Below are 24670 nucleotides of genomic sequence, written 5' to 3' on the forward strand. Positions count from 1 at the left end.
AGTCCTGATAAATCCGTATCTCGGTGTTCTCCCACCTGCTGCTCTGTTCCTTCTTCGCCCATCGCAGGACACACTCCCCGTCAGTCAAGCGGTGGAACCTTACCACCATAGCCCACGGCGGCTCGTCCGCCCTCAGCCTCCTTGCCAGGACTCTGTGCGCCCCATCCAGCTCCAGGGGCCTCGGGAAGGCCCCCACTCCCATCAGCGTACTCAGCATCGTGGTCACATACGCCCCAGCATCTGACCCCTCCACGCCTTCAGGGAGACCCAGAATCCACAGGTTCTGCCTCCTCGACCTATTCTCCAGGTCCTCCAGCTTCTCCTGCCATTTTTGTGTCGCGCCTTGTGCGTTTTCACTCTGACCGCCAGGCCCAGAATCTCGTCCTCATTATCAGAGGCCTTCTGCTGCACCGCCTTGATCGCCGTCCCCTGCATCTTCTGGGTCTCCACCAGCTTTTCAATCGACGCCTTCATAGGGGCCAACATCTCCGCCTTCAAGTCAGCAAAGCAGATTCTTAAAAACTCCTGCTGCCCCGTGGCCACTGAGCCCACGCTGCCTGATCCCCGCCCGCCGCCATCTTGTTTTTTCGCGCCCGTTCTCCTCTCTTCTCTAAAGCCACTTTTTGACCGCTCCACTCCTGGTCCACTCCATACAGTGCTGGGGGACCATCACTGTTTCATTCCCACACCGGGAATCGCCGTCCAAATGCCGCTGGAGCTCCTTAAAAGGGCCCAAAAGTCAGTTATCAGTGGGAGCTGCCGACCGTGCGACCGGAAGTCCATACTATGATTTTCTACGTGTATTTTAAGACTCCCTTTAGAGATTCCACCGATTACACAACAACTGATGTCAGATTGATGAGCCTGTATTTCTGTTTTCTCTCCCACTTCTTTCTTAAATAGCATTGCTGTTTTCTAATTCCCAATCTGCTGAAACTGTTCTAAAAACAGAAATTTGGAAAATCATAAGTAGTGCATCCACTATCTCTGCAGTTACCTCTTTTAGAGCACAAGGATGTAGGTTACCAGGCCCGAAGGGGTTTACAGATTTTTGTCCCTTAGGTTTTTCCAATATTTTTTCCACTGTTGGCATTAATTATTTAGATTCTTCACTCTTAATAGCCCCTTGTTTACCCTTTACTTCTGGTTTGTAATTTGTGTCTTCTAATGTGAAGACAGACACAAAATATTTGTTCAATGTCTCTGCCATTTCCTCAATCCCCATGAGGATGTCTCTCGTCTCTAGGGGACCAACCTTTACTTCAACTCCTCTCCTTTTAATATACTTGTAGAAGCATATACAATCTGTTTACATATTCCTGGTTATGTTATTCTCGTCCTAATTTTTTCTCCCTTTTAACAACCTTTTGGAGGGAGATGTTTCTGGGAATGCAACATTTTATCATTTGGCACTCAATGTTAATGTCAACAATTTCCAGGACACTTCTACTCTGACCCAATAATGTATTCCAACTCAAATCTCCAAAGTGCTGATCCCCACTGCACTACTCTGGAATTTGACATTTAATAATAAGCTTTATAATGTCAAAAGTAGGCTTACATTAACACTGCAATGAAGTTACTGTGAAAATCCCCTAGTTGCCACATTCCGGTGCTTGTTCGGGTACGCAGAGGGAGAATTCAGAATGTCCAATTCACCTAACAGCACGTCTTTTGGGACTTATGGGAGGAAACCGGAGTGCCGGGAGGAAACCCACGCAGACACGGGGAGACCGTGCATTTTTGGCACCAGATACCCTCATGGGCTGCACAAATGTGTCAGTTGACCCTTCCAACCTTCACTGATCGGAGATTTTCATCCTAGACGTTTGGATTTGAGCTCAGCTACGAGAAATGACAAAGCAGCGTTCTAAACCATTCTGTCGCCCAAATATCAGCATTAATATTTCAAATTCAGAGCCTTTATTTGTTCAGTTTTACAGTCCTGATTTTCATTAGATTACATATACCAAGTGAGAAATTGTTATAGTGGACAATTGATAAAAGGAATTTCACAGCGTGCAACCCCGAGGCCAGTCGATTTAGTTCACTGAACATTTTGTTTATTTTCTAAAATATACCTGTACGTTTCTGCATTCAGTGTGCAAGTACTCTAAATAAATTTTTCAGTGGAGTACATCAGCAAGTTATAGTCTCTAGAGCATCTAGATGACAGCTGAACCAAACTGGGGCCAAGATATCAAACTAAGGCAAATCAGCCAAGTTATTCTTGCATATCTCTGTTGCCATAGATTTCATAGAACTTACATTGCAGAAGGAGGCCATTCGGCCCATCGAGTCTGCACCGGCTCTTGGAAAGAGCACTCTACCCAAGCCCACACCTCCACCCTATCCCCATAACCCAGTAACCCCACCCAACATGAAGGGCAATTTTGGACATAAAGGACAATTTTAGCATGGCCAATCCACCTGACCTGCACATCTTTGGACTGTGGGACGACACCGGAGCACCTGGAGGAAACCCATGCACACACGGGGAGAACGTGCAGACTCCGCACAGACAGTGACCTAAGCCGGGAATCGAACCTGGGACCCTGGAGCTGTGAAGCAATTGTGCTAACCACTATGCTACCACGTTGCCCAATAATAATCGCTTATTCTCACAAGTAGGCTTCAATGAAGTTACTGTGAAAATACCCTGGTCGCCACATTCCGGTGCCTGTTGGGGGGGCCTGTACGGGAGTTGAACCCGCGCGGTTGGCCTTGTTCTGCATTACAAGTCAGCTGTTTAGCCCACTGTGCTAAACCTAAATATATATATATTTTTTAATTTAGAGTATCCAATTTTTCCCCCCCTATTAAGGGGCAATTTAGCGTGGCCAATTTACCTACCCTGCACATCTTTAAAACACACATTTATATATATTATATATATTATATATATAATATATATATAGTTTTGTTTTTTAAGTACAAAATCTGGAATTTGTTGTTATTGGCATCTAATATATCAACAAGGAGTATAGTACCTGATTTCCACTAGCCTTTTCCAGTCGGTCAAACATCTCTTCAAATTGCAGTGGTTTAATCTCCGTTTTCCTATTCAGACGATTGAATAAAATTTCATCTTCAGAGTCCATGTCATAATCTGGCTGTTCACTATCCAGATTAAAAGCTGTAAAACAAGCAGAATGTAAAAGGAAAATGTCACAGAATTTCAAGCAACATTTTAAATAAATCAATTTTATTAGCAATAAAGATATTATTGCGATGAATGTAATGACAATTAACATGCTAATTTCATGAGAATTGCAAATTAATATCAATTCCCTTCCGTTTGCTCATCAGATAAATATTTAAAAATAAAACTAATATGAAGTGTGTCATTTACTCAGATTACTCATCTATGTCGAAATAAATCACTGAAAGTTATCAAGTTTTCCAACTGGAAACAACACTGTGCTGTCTGTGCGGAAAGAAAGCTTGAAAATAAGCTCTTGCAGGGGTCCGTTTGATATTTTCATAGATTTCCTTCATTATAGTGAAGGACTGAAAGAACATAAAACCTCTCAAAAGCGCTATATTCCTCATTCTAAGCTTTGCTGTCCTACATTTACATTCGTGAAGAGATAAACACAGTCATGAGTTTAGAAGTTTTAACAGAATTTGAAAGGATGCAGCTTCAAGGCACACAGACTAGCTACTCTATTAGTGATCACCTACCTGTGTGCATGTTGGGGGGAGTGTAAGAGAGAAATGCACCCTCTAAGTTAGAATGATCTTTAAAAAATCAACAACAATGATGGTGAGGAGTCCACAAATCAGTCAGAGAATAATTAGACTTACGCTGAATGTGAATGAGCTGTTTTGGAACCTTGAATTCTCCCCTGTACAGACGATCATAATAAGAGACATTACTTTCTGCCTCAGGCACTGGAATAACCATATTCTCCCTTTTTTCTCTGAAGACCTGCTGGGCTGAAATAGCTCTCTGTAAATGATGTTCCTAAAAGAACGGAGGGAAACTGCATTATTGCAACATTTAAAGTTAAGTTCAAAGCTTTCCCAATGGCCGAGTGATACAAACTTTGTAAATTCAGGAAGCAACAAATGTGATCTCTGCTGTTCACCCAATTTCAACTCGAACACAACAACGCCATGTAATTTCTCGCTACGAAATCAGAGCAGGGGAAAAAAGCTCACTTCCTTCTAAAAATTGTATATGCGAACATTTAATTTTGCTAGAATTTAGCTTTACTGTGGTGCTCCACAGTCAAACAGCTAATCAATATTTAATTTCGGGGCAGTACGGTGGTGCAGTGGTTAGCAACTGCGGCATCACTGCGCCGAGGTCCCAGGTTCGATCCCAGCTCTGGGTCACTGACCACTGTGTGGAGTTTGCATATTTTCCCCGTGTTTGCGTGGGTTTCACCCTCACAACCCAAAAGATGTGCAGCATACATGGATTGGCCATGCTAAATTGACCCTTAATTGGAATTTTAAAAAAGAATTGGGTACTCTAAACTGATTTTTAAAATATTTAATTTCAGTATACAAATGAAGAATGGCCACTGGCAAAAGTTACTGAAAGAATTGCAAAATCTGTATTAAACATATGCCATCATAAGTCATTTTCAAAAGGAGGGAGAAAATTTTAAAGTGGATAGCAAATTTTCCAACATATACTTGCAATACAATAAAAGCTTTCTGAAATTTGAGACATAGGAACTCAAGTTGTATTTTTAGATTGCTCAGTAGGAAGAGTGGTGGCAAAAGACATGAACACTGTCCGTCTTGGTCAAGCCAGCCAGATTACCCTGCTAGTATTAGTTTTTTTATGGTAAATCATGTTTCAGCACATGTTCCATTGTTAAAATGTGGCAGAATTGGAGTTCTGAAGAACAGATGAGAATCTATACAATCTATAAATTTCCCACCAACTCAGCAGTCAGCCAGATTTTTCTAACACGAGACAAATTTCCATCAGTTGATTTTTAAAATCTATTTCAGTATTTATATGTGTCAGATTTATTTTGATTATTGAGGATGGTTTTTAGGGAGCAAATGGCACAAAAGATTGCAATGGACTAACATCAGCTGGCGAAAGAGTGGTTGGGACAAGTGACATTATTGTGGGGCAGGTTAAGAATTAATCTAAACAGGCCAGATTGTACAGCCCTTCCTGGTAAGTTATAAGATGCAAAGGAGGACTGAGTCAAGCTGAATCAGGAGAGAACATGGGGAGTTGGTCTGGTCAGACTGGTGTAGGGTGTAGTCAGAGAGTGGATCTTCCGTTTGGAACTATTTGCAGAGAGGAAGCAAAAGGGAAGGTGTGTTCCTGCAATTGAAATGGGCTGCAGCCAAGTGGAGAGAAAAAAAGACATTGACAGTAAAAACCAGAAAGCAAACCCTATCCTCTGGTGGATAAAAGATCTTAGAACATTCATCCAAGAGCAGGGAAATTTTCCCACGGCAAAGTTTATTTTCCAATAATAATAATCTTTATTAGTGTCACAAGTAGGCTTACATTAACATTGCAATGAAGTTACTGTGAAAATCCTCTAGTTGCCACACTACGGCACCTGTTCGGGTACAGAGGGAGAATTCAGAATGCCCAATTCACCGAACAAGCTCGTCTTTCAGGACTTGTGGGAGGAAACTGGAGCACCCAGAGGAAACCCACACAGACACGGGGAGAACGTTCAGACTCCGCACAGAGTGGCCCAAGCCAGGAATCAAACCAGGGTCCCTGGTGCTGTGAAGCAACAGTGCTACCGTGCCACTGATATCAATATCACAAAAATATAAAATTGTTTGTTTTTTTGTTAATGGGACATTGCTGTGTGCAAAATTACTACCTCATTTTCCTACATTACAACCCTGTCATTACTTCCAAAGTGCTTCATAGCAGTGAAGCAGTTTGGGAAATCTAATGATCCTGGAGCTAACCAGTGACCAGATGGTGAACTGGACTAGCCATACAAAGACTGTGGCTACCAGAGGTTTGGAATCCTGAAATGGGTAATTCGCCTCCTGACTCCCCATCTACAAGGCACAAATCAGGAGTGTAATGGAATGAAATTTTTCCACTAGCCTGGATGAGTGCAGCTCCAACAACACACCAGTAGCTCGACACCATCCAGAACAAAGCAGCCCACTTGATTACTACACCTTCCACAAACATTCAATCCCTCCACCTCTGACGAACAGTGGCAGCTATGTGTACTATCTATAAGGTGCACTGCAGGAACTCACCAAGGTTCTTTAGGCAGCACCTTCCAAACCCATGGCCACTATCATATAGAAAGACAAGAGCAGCAGATGCCAGGGAACACCCACCACCTGAAGGTTCCTCTCCAAGTCACTCACCATCCTGACTTGGAAATATACGACCATTCCTTCACTGTCACTGGATTAAGATCCTGGAATCCCCTCCCTAACAGCGCTATAGGTGTACCGACACCTCAGGGACTCCAGTAATTCAAGAAGGCAGCTCATCTTCTTGAGGGCAAATAGGGATGGGCAATAAACGCTGGCTAGCAGATCCCGCAAATTAATTTTTAAAAATGATCATTATAAGTTCTGGTCAAAATGCAAGTTCTTTCCTTATTTTAGCCTATTTGAAGCTTTAACTAAATACTCGTAACTATACCTAAAGGCACAATGAGAAGTCTTACAACACTAGTTAACGTTCAACAGGTTTGTTTGGAATCACTAGCTTTTGGAGCATAGCTCCTTCATCAGGTGAGTCTACATAAAGGAACTGCTGACACACCTAGGTCAGCAATATACTGTCAGATTTACTGTGGAACCACATCATCTGAAATTTACAATTGATTCACTTTAGAAATGTATGAAATTGTTTATGATTGCGTGGAGGTTGTGATTTTATAGTAAACTACCAGTTCAACTACAATCCCCGACAGTAGAATGTCATATCTTCCATCTCCGACTGCATCTAATTATTTCAGTATGTTTCCTTAATGGCAGTAATTTGATAAACAGGACAATTTTAAGAGGGAGTCTAAATTAATGGGTTTCAACTGTACCTGCAATTTGAAAGGTGTTTCCTAGCTCGTGTGCTGTGAAGGAATTGACTTGAAAGCAGCTCAAAGCACCAGAGCAGCAAAAGGTCCCACATAATTGTCTTTTCTAATATAAAATGAGCAGCCCTGTAAATGGGAGTAAACAGGCAAAGTGAATCATTAAAAGGTGGTAGCTCCAATGTGTGGTTGTAAAAAAAAGTTTTGCATCTAATGCACATCCACAGCAAAGGATTGCGGCCTTAAGCAGTATCACATGTCTCCATCACCAACAAATTAAATTTAAGATCTCAGCAAACATTTTCTGTCTCACTCAGGTCAGTGCATCATTTCTCAATGCTATTTTGTTATTTATTGCTGTCTGCAAAAGGTTTGGCTGGAATGTGGGACATTAGCTGGAAATTTCACCGGACTCGGGAGTACTAAGAAAAGGGGAGAGGAAAGACGAGGAATGAAAAATGTGCGAGAAAAGCAGGAATGGAGGAGCACGAGGAGAAAGGGACACATGTTACAGAAAACTATCATTTTCATCCTCTTGCAGAAGGATAACCCAGAGTGTACCATGATCTTTTAAAGACACCCAGGTAGAAAAAGTGAGAGGTTATATAAAGATAGAGCACTTCATCTGTTTTGCAGCTTAGTCAGAAGAGTGCAATAAAAAAAAAGTTACTTGGAGGTGGTTTTCATAGATTTGTAAATGAGAGCCGTATTGTGGAATTTTTAGTTTTTAAGCGCTGTTCCTGCAAAACTACAATACTCAAAGTATGTGTAACAATCCAGGTCATCCCTGACAACAAATTTTATTTTTCCAAGAAACACAACTCAAGAGTTAACTGCTCTTTGGAATGCACACAGCAAGCAGCCATTGTGATTCATTATGCCTGTGTTCATATCAAAAGTACTGTTTCATCTGCTCTTTCCAAATACATTTGTGAATATTTCCTCATATGTTGCACTTATGGCAATAATTTTCTATCAACCAGATGTTTGAAATAAAGTATGTTACTTTCTTCTCCCTATACATGATACTAAAATTGAATGTTTTGCATGATCTTGCAAATAAAATGAATGACCTCCTATGATCCAGCACTCATCAAAACCCCTTCCTGCTTAATAAGCAGTGCTCAAACGTCTTACCGCCATCGACCTCTGGCCTGCCAGGCATCCGGCTCACCTTATCCCCTTTTGTCTCCCATAGAAACAGAGAAAATAGGAGTAGGGCATTCGGCTTTGGAGCCTGCTCTGCCATTCATTATTATGGCTGACCATCCAACTCAATAGCCTGATCCCGCTTTCCCCCCCATATCCTTTGATCCCCTTCACTCAAGTGCTTTTTGTACTGTATGTCAACTGCTTTCTGTGGTAGCGAGTTCTACTGGCTGACCACTCTCTGGGTGAAGAAATTTCTCCTCACCAGGCCTAAATGATCTACTGTGTATTCTCAGACTGTGACCCGTGGTTCTAGACACCTCCCAACATTGGGAACATCCTTCTTCCATCTACCGTGTCTAGTCCTATTAGAACGTTATAGGCTTCTTTAAGATTCCCTTCATTCTTCAGAACTCAAGCAAATACAATCCCTTTTTGAAAGTTTAAAGCGCCCAATTAATTTTCCCCCCAATTATGGAGCAATTTAGCGTGGCCAATCCACCTACCCTGCACATCTTTAGGGTGTGGGGGTGAGGCCCACGTAGACACGGGGAGAATGTGCAAAATCCACACGGACAGTGACCCGGGCCAGAATCGAACCCGGGTCCTCGGCGCAGTGAGGCAGCAGTGTTAACAACTGCGCCACAGTTCCGCCCTGGCGAATACAACTGGCTTGATCTCTCCTCATACATCCGTCCTGCCGTCACAGGAAATCAGGCTGGTAAAACTTTGGTGCATTTCCTCTGGAGCAAGAACACCCTTCGTCGGATAAGGAGACGAAAACTGCACACAATATTCCAGGTGTCGCCTCACCAAGGACCAGTATAATTTCAGCAATACATGCCTGCTCCTCTTACTATGGAGTTGGGGCAAGGAGGAGTGAGAGAACACGGGTGCCCTCAAAACCATCTTGGAGGAGATCACCAGGCTAACACCCGCACCATTCACCATCGCTGAGATAAGCACCTCCATGGGTAAACTTAGCAGACAGGCTTCTGGGTCAATTTGTCCCTCAGCTGCTGGAGATGCAAAGGCAGAGCCAGGAATACCAGGAGGGTTTGTCAGCGATATTCCTGTGAATGCACGGCCGAAGTCTCAAAGCCTTCACTCACAGAAGATGCTGCTGGTGTAGCATGCCACCTCAGCCAACCCTGCAAGGGTGGCATCTGCAGTGAAAACCCGGGCAAGACGTCTGGGCCAGGACTAGAGAACATGAGAACATAAGAACTAAGAGCAGGAGTAGGCCATCTGGCCCCTTGAGCCTCTGCCATTCAACAAGATCATGGCTGATCTTTTTGTGGACTCAGCTCCACTTATCTGCCCGCTCACTATAACCCTGAATTCCTTTACTGTTCCAAAATCTATCTTTTTTCAAAAATAAATCAAGAGTATCCAATTAATTTTTTTCCCCAGTCAAGGGGCAATTTAGTGTGGCCAATCCACCTACCCTGCACATCTTTGGGTTGTGAGAGCGAAACCCACGCAAACACGGGGAGAATGTGCAAACTCCACATGGACAGTGACCCAGAACCGGGATCAAACCTGGGACCTCAGCAGTGCTAACCACTGTGTAACCATGCTGCCCCTAAAATAATGTCTATATTTGCCTGAAAAACATACAACGAGGTAGCCTCAACTGCTTCACTGAACAGGGAATTCCACAGATTTACAACCCTTTGGGTGAAGACGGTCTTCCTCAATTCAGTACTATATCTGCTCCCCCTTATTTTGGGGTTATGCCTATTTTCACCCGCCGATGAAAACAAGCTCTCTGCTTCAATCTTATCTATTCCTTTCATAATTCTATGTTTCTATAAGATCCCCCCTCATTTTTCTAAATTCTAATGAGTATAGTACCACTCTATTCAGTCTCCCCTCATAAGCCAATCCTCTCAACTCCAGAATCAACCTAGTGAATCTCCTCTGCACCCCCTCCAGTGCCAGTACATCCTTTCTCAAGTAAGGAGACAAAAACTGTACACTGTACTATAGGCATGGCGTCACCAACACCCTATACAGCTGCAACATAACCTCCCTGTTTTTAAACTCCATCACTCTAGCAATGAAGGACAAAATTCCAATTGTCTTCTTAATTACATGCTGCACCTGCAAGCCAACTTTTTGCGATTCATGCACAAGGAGATCTTGCATGCTGCAATTTTTTTACCATTTAAATAATAGTCCATTTTGCTGTTATTCCTACCAAAATGAATGACCTCACATTTACTAACATTGTACTCCATCTGGCAGACCCTTGCCCACTCACTTATACTACCTATATCCCTCTGCAGACTTTCAGTGTCCTCTACACACTTTACTCTACCACTCGTCTTAGTGTCATCCGAGGCATCGCTCTGTCTGGGAGGACAACGGCTGTGGGATTCAACACCATGGTGCAGACAATAGCGGACCTCCAGGATTGGCAGCGCCAGATACCATTGAGACTTCTGGAGCTTACCCAGCTGTCTCTCCGTCCCATGGATTAACCCCATTGCCCACGAGCACCCGGAGGGAGGAGGATGCTTTGGAGCATATCACAGGGCCTTCCACCCAGGAGAGCCTGGTAATGACCAGCCATTCTGCATCTCCCCTTCCTGATACTAGCACTTCTCAGGGGCAGCGGGAAAAAACAATGTGACGCAGCAACATCAGTACAACCCAAACGTCGGCCAGCACCCTCCAGGTCACGTCCCTCCAGAGGGTGGGTGGGGGGAGTTGTGGAGCGAGGTTCGGCGGAGGGTCAATTTTCTCTCCTCGTGTGCAAGGCCGAGTTTGATTCAATTTAAAGATTTAGAGTGATACAGAGGGCGCACTTGACCAAGAAGGCACAAATGAGTGAGTTCTTCCCGGGTGTAGAGGATAGATGTGAACGCTGTTCAATGGGGCCGGCGAACCACTCGCATATGATTTGGTCTTGCCCAAGTTGGTTAAGTTCTGGGATTCCTTCTTGGAAACAATGTCGGAGATTTGGGGAGTTAGAGTGGAGCCATGTCCAATGGTGTGGATCTTTGAAATGTTGGATTTGCCGGAGCTCCAGGAGAGGAAGAAGGCTGATGTCTTGGCCTTCGCCTCTCTAATGGGACGGAGGAGAGTCTTGTTCGGACGGAGGGCATTGGCGTCACCTAAGCTTTGGCATGGCTGGGTGATTTGTCGGAATTCCTGCATTTGGAAAAGATAAGTATGCCATAAGGGGATCGGAGGAGGGATTTTACTCTAGGTGGCTGCCATTTATTACCTTTTTTAAGGAGCAGGTGGTCATCAGCAATTGGAGGGGTTGGGGGGCTGGAGGGTTCTTGGAATATTTTTCTTAAAATTGTATAGATTTATTTGACCATTTTGTACATCATAACAGAAAACTTCCTGAATAAAAATATATTTAAAAATGAATGCCGAAACCCAACATCATTTCCAATCCACGAGCGCCCTCTTCGGACGCCTAAGGACGAGGATTTTTGACAACCATGACATCCGTGCTGATACCAAGATCCTCATGTACAAGACAGTCATCTTCCCAATTCATCTATACAGCTCTACGTACAGGTGCCACCTCAAAGCCCTGGACAGATATCATCAATGCTGTCTGGGATGGATTCTCCACATCAGCTAGGAGGACAGTCGTACTCAGATTAGTGTCCTTGAAGGAACCAAGAACACCAGCACTGAGGCTATGATCATCCAAAACCAACTCCATTGGCCCGGCCACATAATTCGGATGCCTGGGCCTCGACTGTCAAAGCAAATCGTATTCACCAAGCTGAAAGAAAGCTTCCAAACATGAGGACGACAAAGGAAGTGCTTCAAAACCACTCTGAAGGGCTACCTCAGGAAGTGCAACATAGCCTTCAATGCCTGGGAGACCTTTGCTCAGAAGAGGCCTTGGAGGAATCTCCTGATTAAAGGGACACAATTCTTCGAGAACATCCAATGGCAAGAGGTCCGGAAAAGGAATACTAGTCATCTCAACTCCAAGGACCAATCCCACCTCCCTGAAAAACCTGCCACGGTTTATGGGGCTGGTTTAGCACTGTGGGCTAAATAGCTGGCTTGTAATGCAGATCAAGGCAGCAGCGCGGGTTCAATTCCCGTACCAGCCTCCCCGAACAGGCGCCGGAATATGGCGACGAGGGGCTTTTCACAGTAACTTCATTGAAGCCTAATTGTGACAATAAACGATTATTATTGTGCCAGGGGGATGGGAACCGATGTAGGAAGTCAGTGGGGACAGAAACAAAAGGCAGGAAGGGAGAGTGTGTAAAGCATGACCAGAGAAAGCAGGGCAGAGAGCAAGGAAGGTCTACATTAAACTGCATTTATTTCAATGCAAGGGGCCTGACGGGCAAAGCGGATGAACTCAGGGCATGGACGGGCACATGGGACTGGGATATTATAGCTATGACTGAAACATGGCTAAGGGAGGGGCAGGACTGGCAGCTCAATGTTCCGGGGTACAGATGCTATAGAAAGGATAGAACAGGAGGTAAGAGAGGAGGGGGAAGTGGCGTTTTTGATTAGGGAGAACATCACGGCAGTACTTAGAGGGGATATATCCGAGGGTTCGCCCACTGAGTCTATATGGGTGGAATTGAAAAATAAGAAGGGAGAGATCACCTTGGTAGGACTGTACTACAGGCCCCCAAATAGTCAGCGGGAAATTAAGGAGCAAATATGTAAGGAGATTACAGATAGCTGCAAGAATAATAGGGTGGTAGTAGTAGGGGACTTTAACTTTCCCAACATTGACTGGGACAGCCATAGCATTAGGGGCTTGGATGGAGGGAAATTTGTTGAGTGTATTCAGGAGGAATTTCTCATTCAGTATGTGGATGGACCGACTAGAGAGGGGGCAAAACTTGACCTCGTCTTGGGAAATAAGGAAGGGCAAGTGACAGAAGTGCTAGTGAGGGATCACTTTGGGACAAGTGACCATAACTCCATTAGTTTTAAGATAGCTATGGAGAATGATAGGTCTGGCCCAAGAGTTAAAATTCTTAATTGGGGCAAGGCCAATTTTGATGGTATCAGACAGGAACTTGCAGAGGTAGATTGGGGGAGACTGTTGGCAGGCAAAGGGACGGCTGGTAAATGGGAGGCTTTTAAAAATGTGTTAACCAGGGTGCAGGGTAAGCACATTCCCTTTAGAGTGAAGGGCAAGGCTGGTAGAAGTAGGGAACCCTGGATGACTCGAGATATTGAGACTCTGGTCAAAAAGAAGAAGGAGGCGTATGACGTACATAAGCAACTGGGATCAAGTGGATCCCTTGAAGAGCATAGAGATTGTCGAAATAGAGTCAAGAGGGAAATCAGGAGGGCAAAAAGGGGACATGAAATTGCTTTGGCAAATAATGCAAGGGAGAATCCAAAGAGATTCTACAGATACATAAAGGGGAAAAGAGTAACTAGGGACAGAGTAGGGCCTCTTAAGGATCAACAAGGACATCTATGTGCAGAGCCACAAGAGTTGGGTGAGATCCTGAATGAATATTTCTCATCGGTATTCACGGTGGAGAAAGGCATGGATGTTAGGAAACTAAGGGAAATAAATAATGATGTCTTGAGAAGTGTGCATATTACAGAGGAGGAGGTGCTGGAAGTCTTAAAGCGCATCAAGGTAGATAAATCCCCGGGACCTGATGAAATGTATCCCAGGATGTTGTGGGAGGCTAGGGAGGAAATTGCGGGTCCCCTAACATCGGCAGCCACAGGTGAGGTGCCTGAAGATTGGAGAGTGGCGAATGTTGTGCCCTTGTTTAAGAAGGGCAGCAGGGAAAAGCCTGGGAACTACAGACCGGTGAGCCTAACGTCTGTAGTAGGTAAGTTGCTAGAAGGTATTCTGAGAGACAGGATCTACAAGCATTTAGAGAGGCAAGGACTGATTCGGGGCAGTCAGCATGGCTTTGTGCGTGGAAAATCATGTCTCACAAATTTGATTGAGTTTTTTGAGGGGGTGACCAAGAAGGTAGATGAGGGCAGTGCAGTAGACATTGTCTACATGGACTTTAGCAAAGCCTTTGACAAGGTACCGCATGGTAGGTTGTTGCAGAAGGATAAAGCTCACGGGATCCAGGGTGAGGTTGCCAATTGGATTCAAAATTGGCTGGACGACAGAAGGCAGAGGGTGGTTGTAGAGGGTTGTTTTTCAAACTGGAGGCCTGTGACCAGTGGTGTGCCTCAGGGATCGGTGCTGGGTCCACTGTTATTTGTGATTTATATTAATGATTTGGATGAGAATTTAGGAGGCATGGTTAGTAAGTTTGCAGATGACACCAAGATTGGTGGCACAGTGGATAGTGAAGAAGGTTATCTAGGATTGCAACGGGATCTTGATCAATTAGGCCAGTGGGCCGACGAATGGCAGATGGAGTTTAATTTAGATAAATGTGAGGTGATGCATTTTGGCAGATCGAATCAGGCCAGGACCTACTCAGTTAATGGTATGGCGTTGGGGAGAGTTATAGAACAAAGAGATCTAGGAGTACAGGTTCATAGCTCCTTGAAGGTGGAGTCGCAGGTGGACAGGGTGGTGAAGAAGGCATTCGGCATGCTTGGTTTCATTGGTCAGAACATTGAATACAGGAGTTGGGACGACTTGTTGAAGTTGTACATGACATTGGTACGGCCACACTTGGAATACTGTGTGCAGTTCTGGTCACCCTATTATAGAAAAGATATTATTAAACTGGAAAGAGTGCAGAAAAGATTTACTAGGATGTTGCCGGGACTTGATGGTTTGAGTTATAAGGAGAGGCTGGATAGACTGGGACTTTTTTCCCTGGAGCGTAGGAGGCTTAGGGGTGATCTTATAGAGGTCTATAAAATAATGAGGGGCATAGGTAAGGTAAATAGTCAACATCTTTTCCCAAAGGTAGGGGAGTCTAAAACTAGAGGGCATAGGTTTAAGGTGAGAGGGGAGAGATTCAGAAGGGCTCAGAGGGGCAATTTCTTCACTCAGAGGGTAGTGAGTATCTGGAATGGGCTGCCAGAGGTAGTCGTAGAGGCGGGTACAATTGTGTCTTTTAAAAAGCATTTAGATAGTTACATGGGTAAGATGGGTATAGAGGGTTATGGGCCAAGTGCGGGCAACTGGGACTAGCTTAATGGTAAAAACTGGGGGGCATGGACTGGTTGGGCCGAAGGGCCTGTTTCCATGCTGTAAACCTCTATAGTTCTATGATTCTATGATTATTATTGTGTGTGCAATCGGAGGTGCAGCTCTAGGATCAGGCTCATCAGCCATGCAAAGGCCCACAGAATTCATGACTAGTGACATGGAGTTTCTCAGGTGGACAATCATACTCGTTAGTGAGTGATTGCTGAAGAAGACAGAGGTAAAATAAAATTTTACTGCCCCCTGAAATGGCCTAGCAAACCACTCAATTTGAGACCAATTAGGGATAGACAATTAATATTGGCTTTGCAATGATTTTTTTTAAAATCTCCAATTAAGGGGCAATTTAGCGTGACCAATCCAACGACCCTGTACATCTTTGGGTTGTGGGGGGTGAGACCCACGCAAACACTGGGAGAATGTACAAACTTCACACGGACCATGACCCGGGGCCAAGATTGAAACTGGGACCTCCGCCATGAGGCAGAAGTGCTAACCACTGCATTACCGTGCCTCCCTGGCCTGGCAATGATGCCCACGCCTCTGAAAGAATTTTTTTTTTTTTTTTAAATCCCCGCTGTTACCAGACTCCCTAAATGACCCTCTTATGGACTGACATGATTAATACTACATTCCTGTATGCTTCACCTGATGCCGATATCTATGTATTTACATTGTGTACCTTGTGTTGCCCTATTACGTATTTTCATTTTTTTCTTTTCATGGACTAAATGATCTGTTTGAACTGCTTGCAGAAAAATACTTTTCACTGTACCTCGGTACACGTGACAATAAACAAATCCAATCCAATCCAAAAGAGAGGCGATGACACAAGCAAAAGACAGACGTTTGTGCCTGAGTAATTAATTGTTCTTTCAGAGAGGAAAAGGCAGCCCACATTCTTCGCACCATATTCAAGCAACGTTGAGGTATTTCCTCTGTCCATGTGTAAGTAATGTATGGAGTGAGGTTTGAAAACTTAGGCATGCACATGCTACATCCTATCAAATCAAAAAAATCTCTCAATGCTGGTTTTCCCCCCTTCAGTCACTCCTCCATCTGCAACATTTTTTCCATTAATTCATTTATGACCTTAATGTTTAAAGCCAGTCTGGAGCCACTTCAAAAAAGCCCAACTGCACCAAATCCAGGACAGTCACCCTTTGCCCCGGGGCAGCACTGTAGCACAGGTGGATAGCACTGTGGCTTCACAGCGCCAGGGTCCCAGGTTCGATTCCCCACTGGGTCACTGTCTGTGCGGAGTCTGCACATTCTCCCTGTGTGTGCGTGGGTTTCCTCCGGATGCTCCGGTTTCCTCCCACAGTCCAAAGACGTGCAGGTTAGGTGAATTGGCCATGATAAAATTTCTCTTAGTGACTAAAAAGGTTAGGAGGGGTTATTGGGTTATGATAGGGTGCAAGTGAGGGCTTACGTGGGCCGGTGCAGTCTCGATGGGCTGAATGGCCTCCTTCTGCACTGTATGTTCTATGTTTGCTGATACATTTGATCATGTTTTCCATCATTTTCTATCCAGGATTCATAATACCTTCAAAATTTCACATTAAATGCAAAATTATACCCCTCTACCTCACACATTTTAACCAGTTGGCGGTATTTATTTTAAAAAATGTAATATAAATTCAAAACATTAAGATTCGGTTGAACCAGAAACCTACTGGCAACCAGGCAGAAAATACTTTATCTCGGCAGTAATAGGCATAATTCAATACCACACAACTCAAATACTGAACTAAACCACAAATCTTCAACAGAACCAAAACTTATCAGAATGGTGCAAATTTCAGAGGAAACTTGAATGACTATCATGTTTACACAGAAACAAACATGGTAACACATACAAGCTCTCTCATGGAACCATTATTTCATGTCCTACATAACGCAGCTGGAAGCTACCTGCCATCCCTACCTTCAATCAGAATTGATTTTTTTTAAAAACCCTCATTATAAACAATTGACAGGAGCCCGCTCCAAGTTTTCATTTTGCTCTATAATCATAAACATTTACTATTAGAGTTTTATCTCATGCCAAGTTTGATATTAAAAGCAGACCAGGCAAGGTTTGTCTCAGCAAAAATTTAAGATCTATGTAACTAAGCCTAGTTTTCAAACATTTCTGGATTAGCAATCTCACTGCTGCATTTTATTAAAGTAAGCAATTCACCGAATCAACTTCCATTGCTGTTCTCATCTGAATGAAAAATGTTCTCAAATACAGGATAGTTAAAATAGCAGTGGCAATTAAGTAATTCAAGCATTATCTGTGATTTGAGGAAATATCAACTGATAAGAGTGATGTTAAGAGTCTCAGAAAAATACATCATTCGGGTTATTCTCTGACAATTAGAGATGTTTCGATTTATGCCAAAAATATAAGTGTGAAACCTCTTTGTCTTCAGAGGTTATATCTTACAGGAGATTCAGCCAAGTCTGCATCCTACACCGCATATCATCGGCAAAGCCAGTTGCTGGATTCTCGGCTTTGGAGACTAAGTCGCCACACCGGCGTGAAAACGGTGGTCTTTTATGCCAGGAAAACTGGCATAAAACGGCAGATTCCCCGTTGTGCTGGGAGCTAGCAAGGAGGCAGCATAGAGCTCGCAGCTCTAGCTGCCGATACGGCCCTCAGCACTTCCGGTTCCGTGGCACGCATGCGCACAGCACTCCATGGCAGGCTCAGCCTGCGGACCTGGACCGCTAAAATAGTGACCCCCCTTTGGCCTCCTCGCGTGCACCGGACCACCCGTCCACAGTGCCCCCAGCCCTGAATGAAGCACCCCCCTGCCCGCGGATCGGCCCTCCCCTGACTGTGGCGGCCCTGGACTAATTCCGCAGCCGCCACGCCGAGTTCACAAACGGCGTAAGCACATGTAACCCACACCGTCGTGAACTCGGCCGGTCGGGGGCGGAGCATCACAGAGCGCATACTCCTAGAGTATGCCGCTTTTCAGTGGGGAGAGTATTCAAAAACAGGCTCCGTTCCTGATATGGGCGCCAAAACGGATTCTTCGCCCCGTCGCCAAATTCGATTTCGGCGTCAGGGAGCGGAGAATCCAGCCCTAGATCCTTTTCCAACCTCTCCTTCCCCATGTCCCCAGTATTTAATCAGTACCAACTTTCACGGTAAAGCAATGGTTCAGTCTTAATAACAAATAATGCAAACAATACACTTTTATATATTATTACTAGAGCATTGTTACCACTGTTCTGTGGAACAAAAATGAAACTAATCTTTGTATAAGCTACATTATAAATCCAATACCATTTTTCAGTCAATTATTAGGATTGGATGATGTGGATTTCATAACCTCGGTCATATGTACTTGCCTTCAGATAATGGGCACAGCACAAACTCAAATCTTCCTTTTGTTTCTTCATAATAATTAGCAATGGCATATTTTCTTCAGGGTGCCAACTATCGTTTTTTGATAATACAGACATGAATTCAAGTCAATTAACGTGATTGCAAATTATTCCTATAAAAATGTATTTGCACAATAATGATGAAAGTACTGTACATTCCCATAGGTGAACGTGCATTCACCAATAGATTAAAATGTAAATGTTGCCACAGTCCCAGAGGACCATAGGCTGCTCTCCCCTTTGAGAACTGACTGATGGTGAAGGTGTAAGACACCACACCTCAGGAGAGGAGAAAGATTGACAAGGCAGGTGGCTTTCATGAATAACCTCAGCCAGCACGGGAAATGAACCTGCACTTCACAAAAATATTTTCTTATTGTACTGTTAAGTTTGCAACCGTCTCGGACCCATACTCTGGAATTCCCTTACGAAAGGTTTTTTTCTCCCTCTCCTTTTTTTAAAAGCCCTGCTTAAAACCTACCATTGACTGAGCTTTCTATCTTCGCAACAGCAACTTGCTTTTGTGTAGACCCTTTAACATAGGGCAATATCCCATGGTGCAAATTAAACATTTGACACCAAATCGGGTAGCTAGGTATATGGGAAAGGTGACCCAAAAGAGAGACAAAGAAAGGAGCGAAAGAGAGAAAGGAGCAAAAGAAAGAGAGAAAGGAGCGAAAGAAAGAGAGAAAGGAGCGAAAGAAAGAGAGAAAGGAGCGAAAGAAAGAGAGAAAGGAGCGAAAGAAAGAGAGTAAGGAGTGAAAGAAAGTGCGAAAGAAAGAAAGAGCGAATGAAAGAAAAAGAAAGAGCGAAAGAAAGAAAGAGCGAAAGACAGAAAGGAGAATTCTAGACCTTGGAGCATAGGCTGGAAATATCTTTCTCTCAATTTACTCATCAGATTTAGCAAACAGATATGTAACCATATTGGCCGACAGTTTCTCCAAGAAATGAAGGAAAATCCCCACAATCAAAAGTTGAGCTGATGCTAATTAGGTAGAAAATGGGGAAATCACAAGACTGTACTACAGGACTGGGGATTGGCAGAGGAAAAATGGAGGGGGGGAAATGCAACTAGGACTAGCTGCCACAATGACCACCTTTCTTTCCATTTCTCAATATAAGAACAGCTGTTATCCAAAGCTTCTGATTCGCGTAATTACTTACTTGCTTAAAACTGCAAACATTAGAGAATAATCTGATGTCAGAAGAAGTAACTGAGTAGAAAAATAAAAAATAGTTGGGACTTAATTTTGACAAAATCTAAAAATGGTCCTTACTAGAAATCACAAATAATTTCATTAAATGTTAGAAGAAACACTTTTTTATTTTAGGATTAACTAGGACTCTATGATTAGTTTGTTTGCAGACTCGTATTTATTAGAACATTTCTCTTACAAAACAAATAAAATAACTTAATAACTTAAAAATAACTCACAAAACAAACACGGAATACTAAATTTCCTGTGACAGCGGCCGCTCTGTGAGGTTACACTTTTTGCATGTTTTCACATTCTTTCGGAACAAACCAATAGAATAAATGGGTACTAACCAACAACAAAACAATTTCATGGTAATATTTTCTGGCTGCACAGTCAATAATATAACTTTATCAAACTGCACAAATGGAAGTAAACAACATGCTCCAAGGAACAGTATTTATTGCAGCCAGAGAGAAAATACTGGAAAATCTCAGGAGGTCTGGCAGCATCTGTGGGGAGAGAAAAGAGCTAACGTTTAGAGTCCAGATGGCCCTTTGTCAAAGCTGCCAGTATTGCAGCCAGTCTCCTTAATAATCAGCCCCAAATTTTCTAATGTCTCAAAATAACATCAATATACCATGGGCTGGATTCTCCGCCCCGCCACTTTTCAGCCTCGACCCGCCTGCGGGATTCTCCGTTAAGCCGGCCGGTTAATGGGGTTTCCCATTGTGGGGCAGCTCACGGTGTCGGAAACCGCCGGGCGCCGGCAAAACGGAGAATCACGCCGGGAGAGAATCCCGCCCCATAGCTTTGAATACATTTCTCTCTCCTAACCGAGATACTATTTCCCTTTGACAGACGGCATTTGATAACTACCTTTGGCTTTGTCGATTATGCACTTAATACATGAAATAGAATATTAGCATCAGCACAATTGTAAAGACTAAAAAAGGGAAAGAGCCGAAATGCTGGACAGCGTTTATAGATGATACATTCTCCCCGTGTGGGTTTCACCTCCACAACGCAAAGATGTGCAGGTTAGGTGGATTGACCACGCTAAATTGCCCCTTAATTGGAAAATATATTAACTGGGTACTCTAAATTTTAAAAAATAAAAAATAAAATGTTCTTTTAAATTTTAACATTTTTTTTTAAAACAGGATTTAGAGAAGACAAAATCCAAATTTGATATTATGGATGCACACCCTTCTTGACAATCCTCAGGTTCTGAAAGTTATATACCTGAAATATTCATGTGTATTTTTTCTTTACGGTTGTTCATAGACTGCTGTGTCTGTTTTGTACTGCAATCTAACGTTTATACTGAATTGATAGTCCATCTTTGAACAAAGAACAAAGAAAAGTACAGCACAGGAACAGGCCCTTCGGCACTCCAAGCCTGAGCCAACCATGCTGCCCGTCTAAACTAAAATCTTCTACACTTCCTGGATCCGTATCCCTCTATTCCCAGCCTATTCATGTATTTGTCAAGATGCCCCTTAAATGTCCCTATCGTCCCTGCTTCCACCACCTCCTCCGGTAGCGAGTTCTAGGCACCCACTACCCTCTGCGTAAAAAACTTGCCTCGTACATCTACTCTAAACCTTGCCCCTCTCACCTTAAACCTATGCCCCCTAGTAATTGACCCCTCTACCCTGGGGAAAAGCCTCTGACTATCCACTCTGTCTATGCCCCTCATAATTTTGTATACCTCTATCAGGTCTCCCCTCAACCTCCTTCGTTCCAGTGAGAACAAACAGAGTTTATTCAACCGCTCCTCATAGCTAATGCCCTCCATACCAGGCAACATTCTGGTAAATCTCTTCTGCACCCTCTCTAAAGCCTCCACATCCTTCTGGTAGTGTGGCGACCAGAATTGAACACTATACTCCAAGTGTGGCCTAACTAAGGTTCTATACAGCTGCAACATGACTTGCCAATTCTTATACTCAATGCCCCGGCCAATGAAGGCAAGCATGCCGTATGCCTTCTTGACTACCTTCTCCACCTGTGTTGCCCCTTTCAATGGCCTGTGGACCTGTACTCCTAGATCTCTTTGACCTTCAATACTCTTGAGGTTTCTACCATTCACTGTATATTTCCTACCTGCATTAGACTTTCCAAAATGCATTACCTCACATTTGTCCGGATTAAACTCCATCTGCCATCTCTCCGCCCAAGTCTCCAAACAATCTAAATCCTGCTGTATCCTCCGACAGTCCTCATCGCTATCCGCAATTCCACCAACCTTTGTGTCGTCTGCAAACTTACTAATCAGACCAGTCACATTTTCCTCCAAATCATTTATATATACTACAAAGAGCAAAGGTCCCAGCACTGATTCCTGTGGAACACCACTGGTCACAGCCCTCCAATTAGAAAAGCATCCCTCCATTGCTACTCTCTGCCTTCTATGGCCGAGCCAGTTCTGTATCCACCTTGCCAGCTCACCCCTGATCCCGTGTGCCTTCACCTTTTGTACTAGTCTACCATGAGGGACCTTGTCAAAGGCCTTACTGAAGTCCACATAGACAACATCCACTGCCCTACCTGCATCAATCATCTTAGTGACCTCCTCGAAAAACATCTATCAAGTTAGTGAGACACGACCTCCCCTTCACAAAACCGTGCTGCCTCTCACTAATACGTCCATTTGCTTCCAAATGGGAGTAGATCCTGTCTCGAAGAATTCTCTCCAGTAATTTCCCTACCACTGAAGTAAGGCTCACCGGCCTGTAGTTCCCAGGATTATCCTTGCTACCCTTCTTAAACAGAGGAACAACATTGGCTATTCTCCAGTCCTCCGGGACATCCCCTGAAGACAGCGAGGATCCAAAGATTTCTGTCAAGGCCTCAGCAATTTCCTCTCCAGCCTCCTTCAGTATTCTGGGGTAGATCCCATCAGGCCCTGGGGACTTAGCTACCTTAATATTTTTTAAGACACCCAACACCTCGTCTTTTTGGATCTCAATGTGACCCAGGCTATCTCCACCCCCTTCTCCAGACTCAACATCTACCAATTCCTTCTCTTTGGCGAATACTGATGCAAAGTATTCATTTAGTACCTCGCCCATTTCCTCTGGCTCTACACATAGATTCCCTTGCCTATCCTTCAGTGGGCCAACCCTTTCCCTGGCTACCCTCTTGCTTTTTATGTACGTGTAAAAAGCCTTGGGATTTTCCTTAACCCTATTTGCCAATGACTTTTCGTGACCCCTTCTAGCCCTCCTGACTCCTTGCTTAAGTTCCTTCCTACTTTCCTTATATTCCACGCAGGCTTCGTCTGTTCCCAGCCTTTTAGCCCTGACAAATGCCTCCTTTTTCTTTTTGACGAGGCCTACAATATCACTCGTCATCCAAGGTTCCCAAAAATTGCCGTATTTATCCTTCTTCCTCACAGGAACATGCCGGTCCTGTATTCCTTTCAACTGCCACTTGAAAGCCTCCCACATGTCCGATGTTGATTTGCCCTCAAACATCCGCCCCCAATCTATGTTCTTCAGTTCCCGTCTAATATTGTTATAATTAGCCTACCCCCAATTTAGCACATTCATCCTCGGACCACTCTTATCCTTGTCCACCAGTACTTTAAAACTTACTGAATTGTGGTCACTGTTACCGAAATGCTCCCCTACTGAAACATCTACCACCTGGCCGGGCTCATTCCCCAATACCAGGTCCAGTACAGCCCCTTCCCTAGTTGGACTGTCTACATATTGTTTTAAGAAGCCCTCCTGGATGCTCCTTACAAACTCCGCCCCGTCTAAGCCCCGGCACTAAGTGAGTCCCAGTCAATATTGGGGAAGTTGAAGTCTCCCATCACCACAACCCTGTTGTTTTTACTCTTTTCCAAAATCTGTCTACCTATCTGCTCCTCTATCTCCCGCTGGCTGTTGGGAGGCCTGTAGTATACCCCCAACATTGTGACTGCACCCTTCTTATTCCTGATCTCTACCCATATAGCCTCACTGCCCTCTGAGGTGTCCTCTCGCAGTACAGCTGTGATATTCTCCCGAACAAGTAGCGCAACTCCGCCCCCCCTTTTACATCCCCCTCTATCCCGCCTGAAACATCTAAATCCTGGAACATTTAGCTGCCAATCCTGCCCTTCCCTCAACCAGGTCTCTGTAATGGCAACAACATCATAGTTCCAAGTACTAATCCAAGCTCTAAGTTCATCTGCCTTACCCGTAATACTCCTTGCATTCTGTCTCCATCTTGCCAGCTCACCCCTGATCCTGTGTGACTTCACCTTTTGTACCAGTGTACCATGAGGGACCTTGTCAAAGGCCTTACTGAAAGTCCATATAGACAACATCCACTGCCCTACCTGCATCAAACATCTTTGCGACCTCTTCGAAAAACTCTATCAAGTTAGTGAGACACGACCTCCCCTTCACAAAACCATGCTGTCTCTCGCTAATACGTCCATTTGCTTCCAAATGGGAGTAGATCCTGTCTCGAAGAATTCTCTCCAGTAATTTCCCCCTCACCGGCCTGTAGTTCCCTGGATTATCCTTGCTACCCTTCTTAAACAAAGGAACAACATTGGCTATTCTCCAGTCTTCCGGAACATCATCGGAAGACAGTGAGGATCCAAAGATCCAATCTTTGAGGACAGGTTCCCTAATTCTAGCAATGCTGATTAATGCTTTCCAATTCTGCAGCAATGTCATACAGCCTATCTATTATAGCTCATTCAAGGGCAATACTTTCCATTTTCTCCATGTTTTCTCAAATCATACAGCTAATACAAGTGAGTCTGCTAACACGGTGATTAGATCATCAACAATTCAGTTGATAATTTTATGTACCAGTCCTTCCTCCTTGCC

General features: G+C 44.0%; 1 protein-coding gene across 3 annotated transcripts in view; it reads right to left on the minus strand.

Annotated features, from left to right (window-relative positions):
• The window catches only part of LOC140387939 (enhancer of polycomb homolog 2-like), a 112788-nt gene that overhangs the window by 44572 nt on the left and 43546 nt on the right, over nt 1-24670 (minus strand). For 2 of the 3 annotated variants that reach the window (XM_072471300.1, XM_072471309.1), the window contains 2 exons: nt 3808-3967; nt 2991-3136 (listed from right to left, as the gene is read on the minus strand). In XM_072471300.1, coding sequence (XP_072327401.1) covers nt 2991-3136; nt 3808-3967 — 306 coding nt within the window. Of the gene's footprint in view, nt 1-2990; nt 3137-3807; nt 3968-7010; nt 7134-24670 lie in introns of all 3 variants that reach the window. The other variant, XM_072471317.1, reaches the window with a different exon arrangement.

Source organism: Scyliorhinus torazame, chromosome 2 (genome assembly GCF_047496885.1).
Source record: "Scyliorhinus torazame isolate Kashiwa2021f chromosome 2, sScyTor2.1, whole genome shotgun sequence".
In the NCBI taxonomy this organism is placed as follows: Eukaryota; Metazoa; Chordata; class Chondrichthyes; order Carcharhiniformes; family Scyliorhinidae; genus Scyliorhinus; species Scyliorhinus torazame.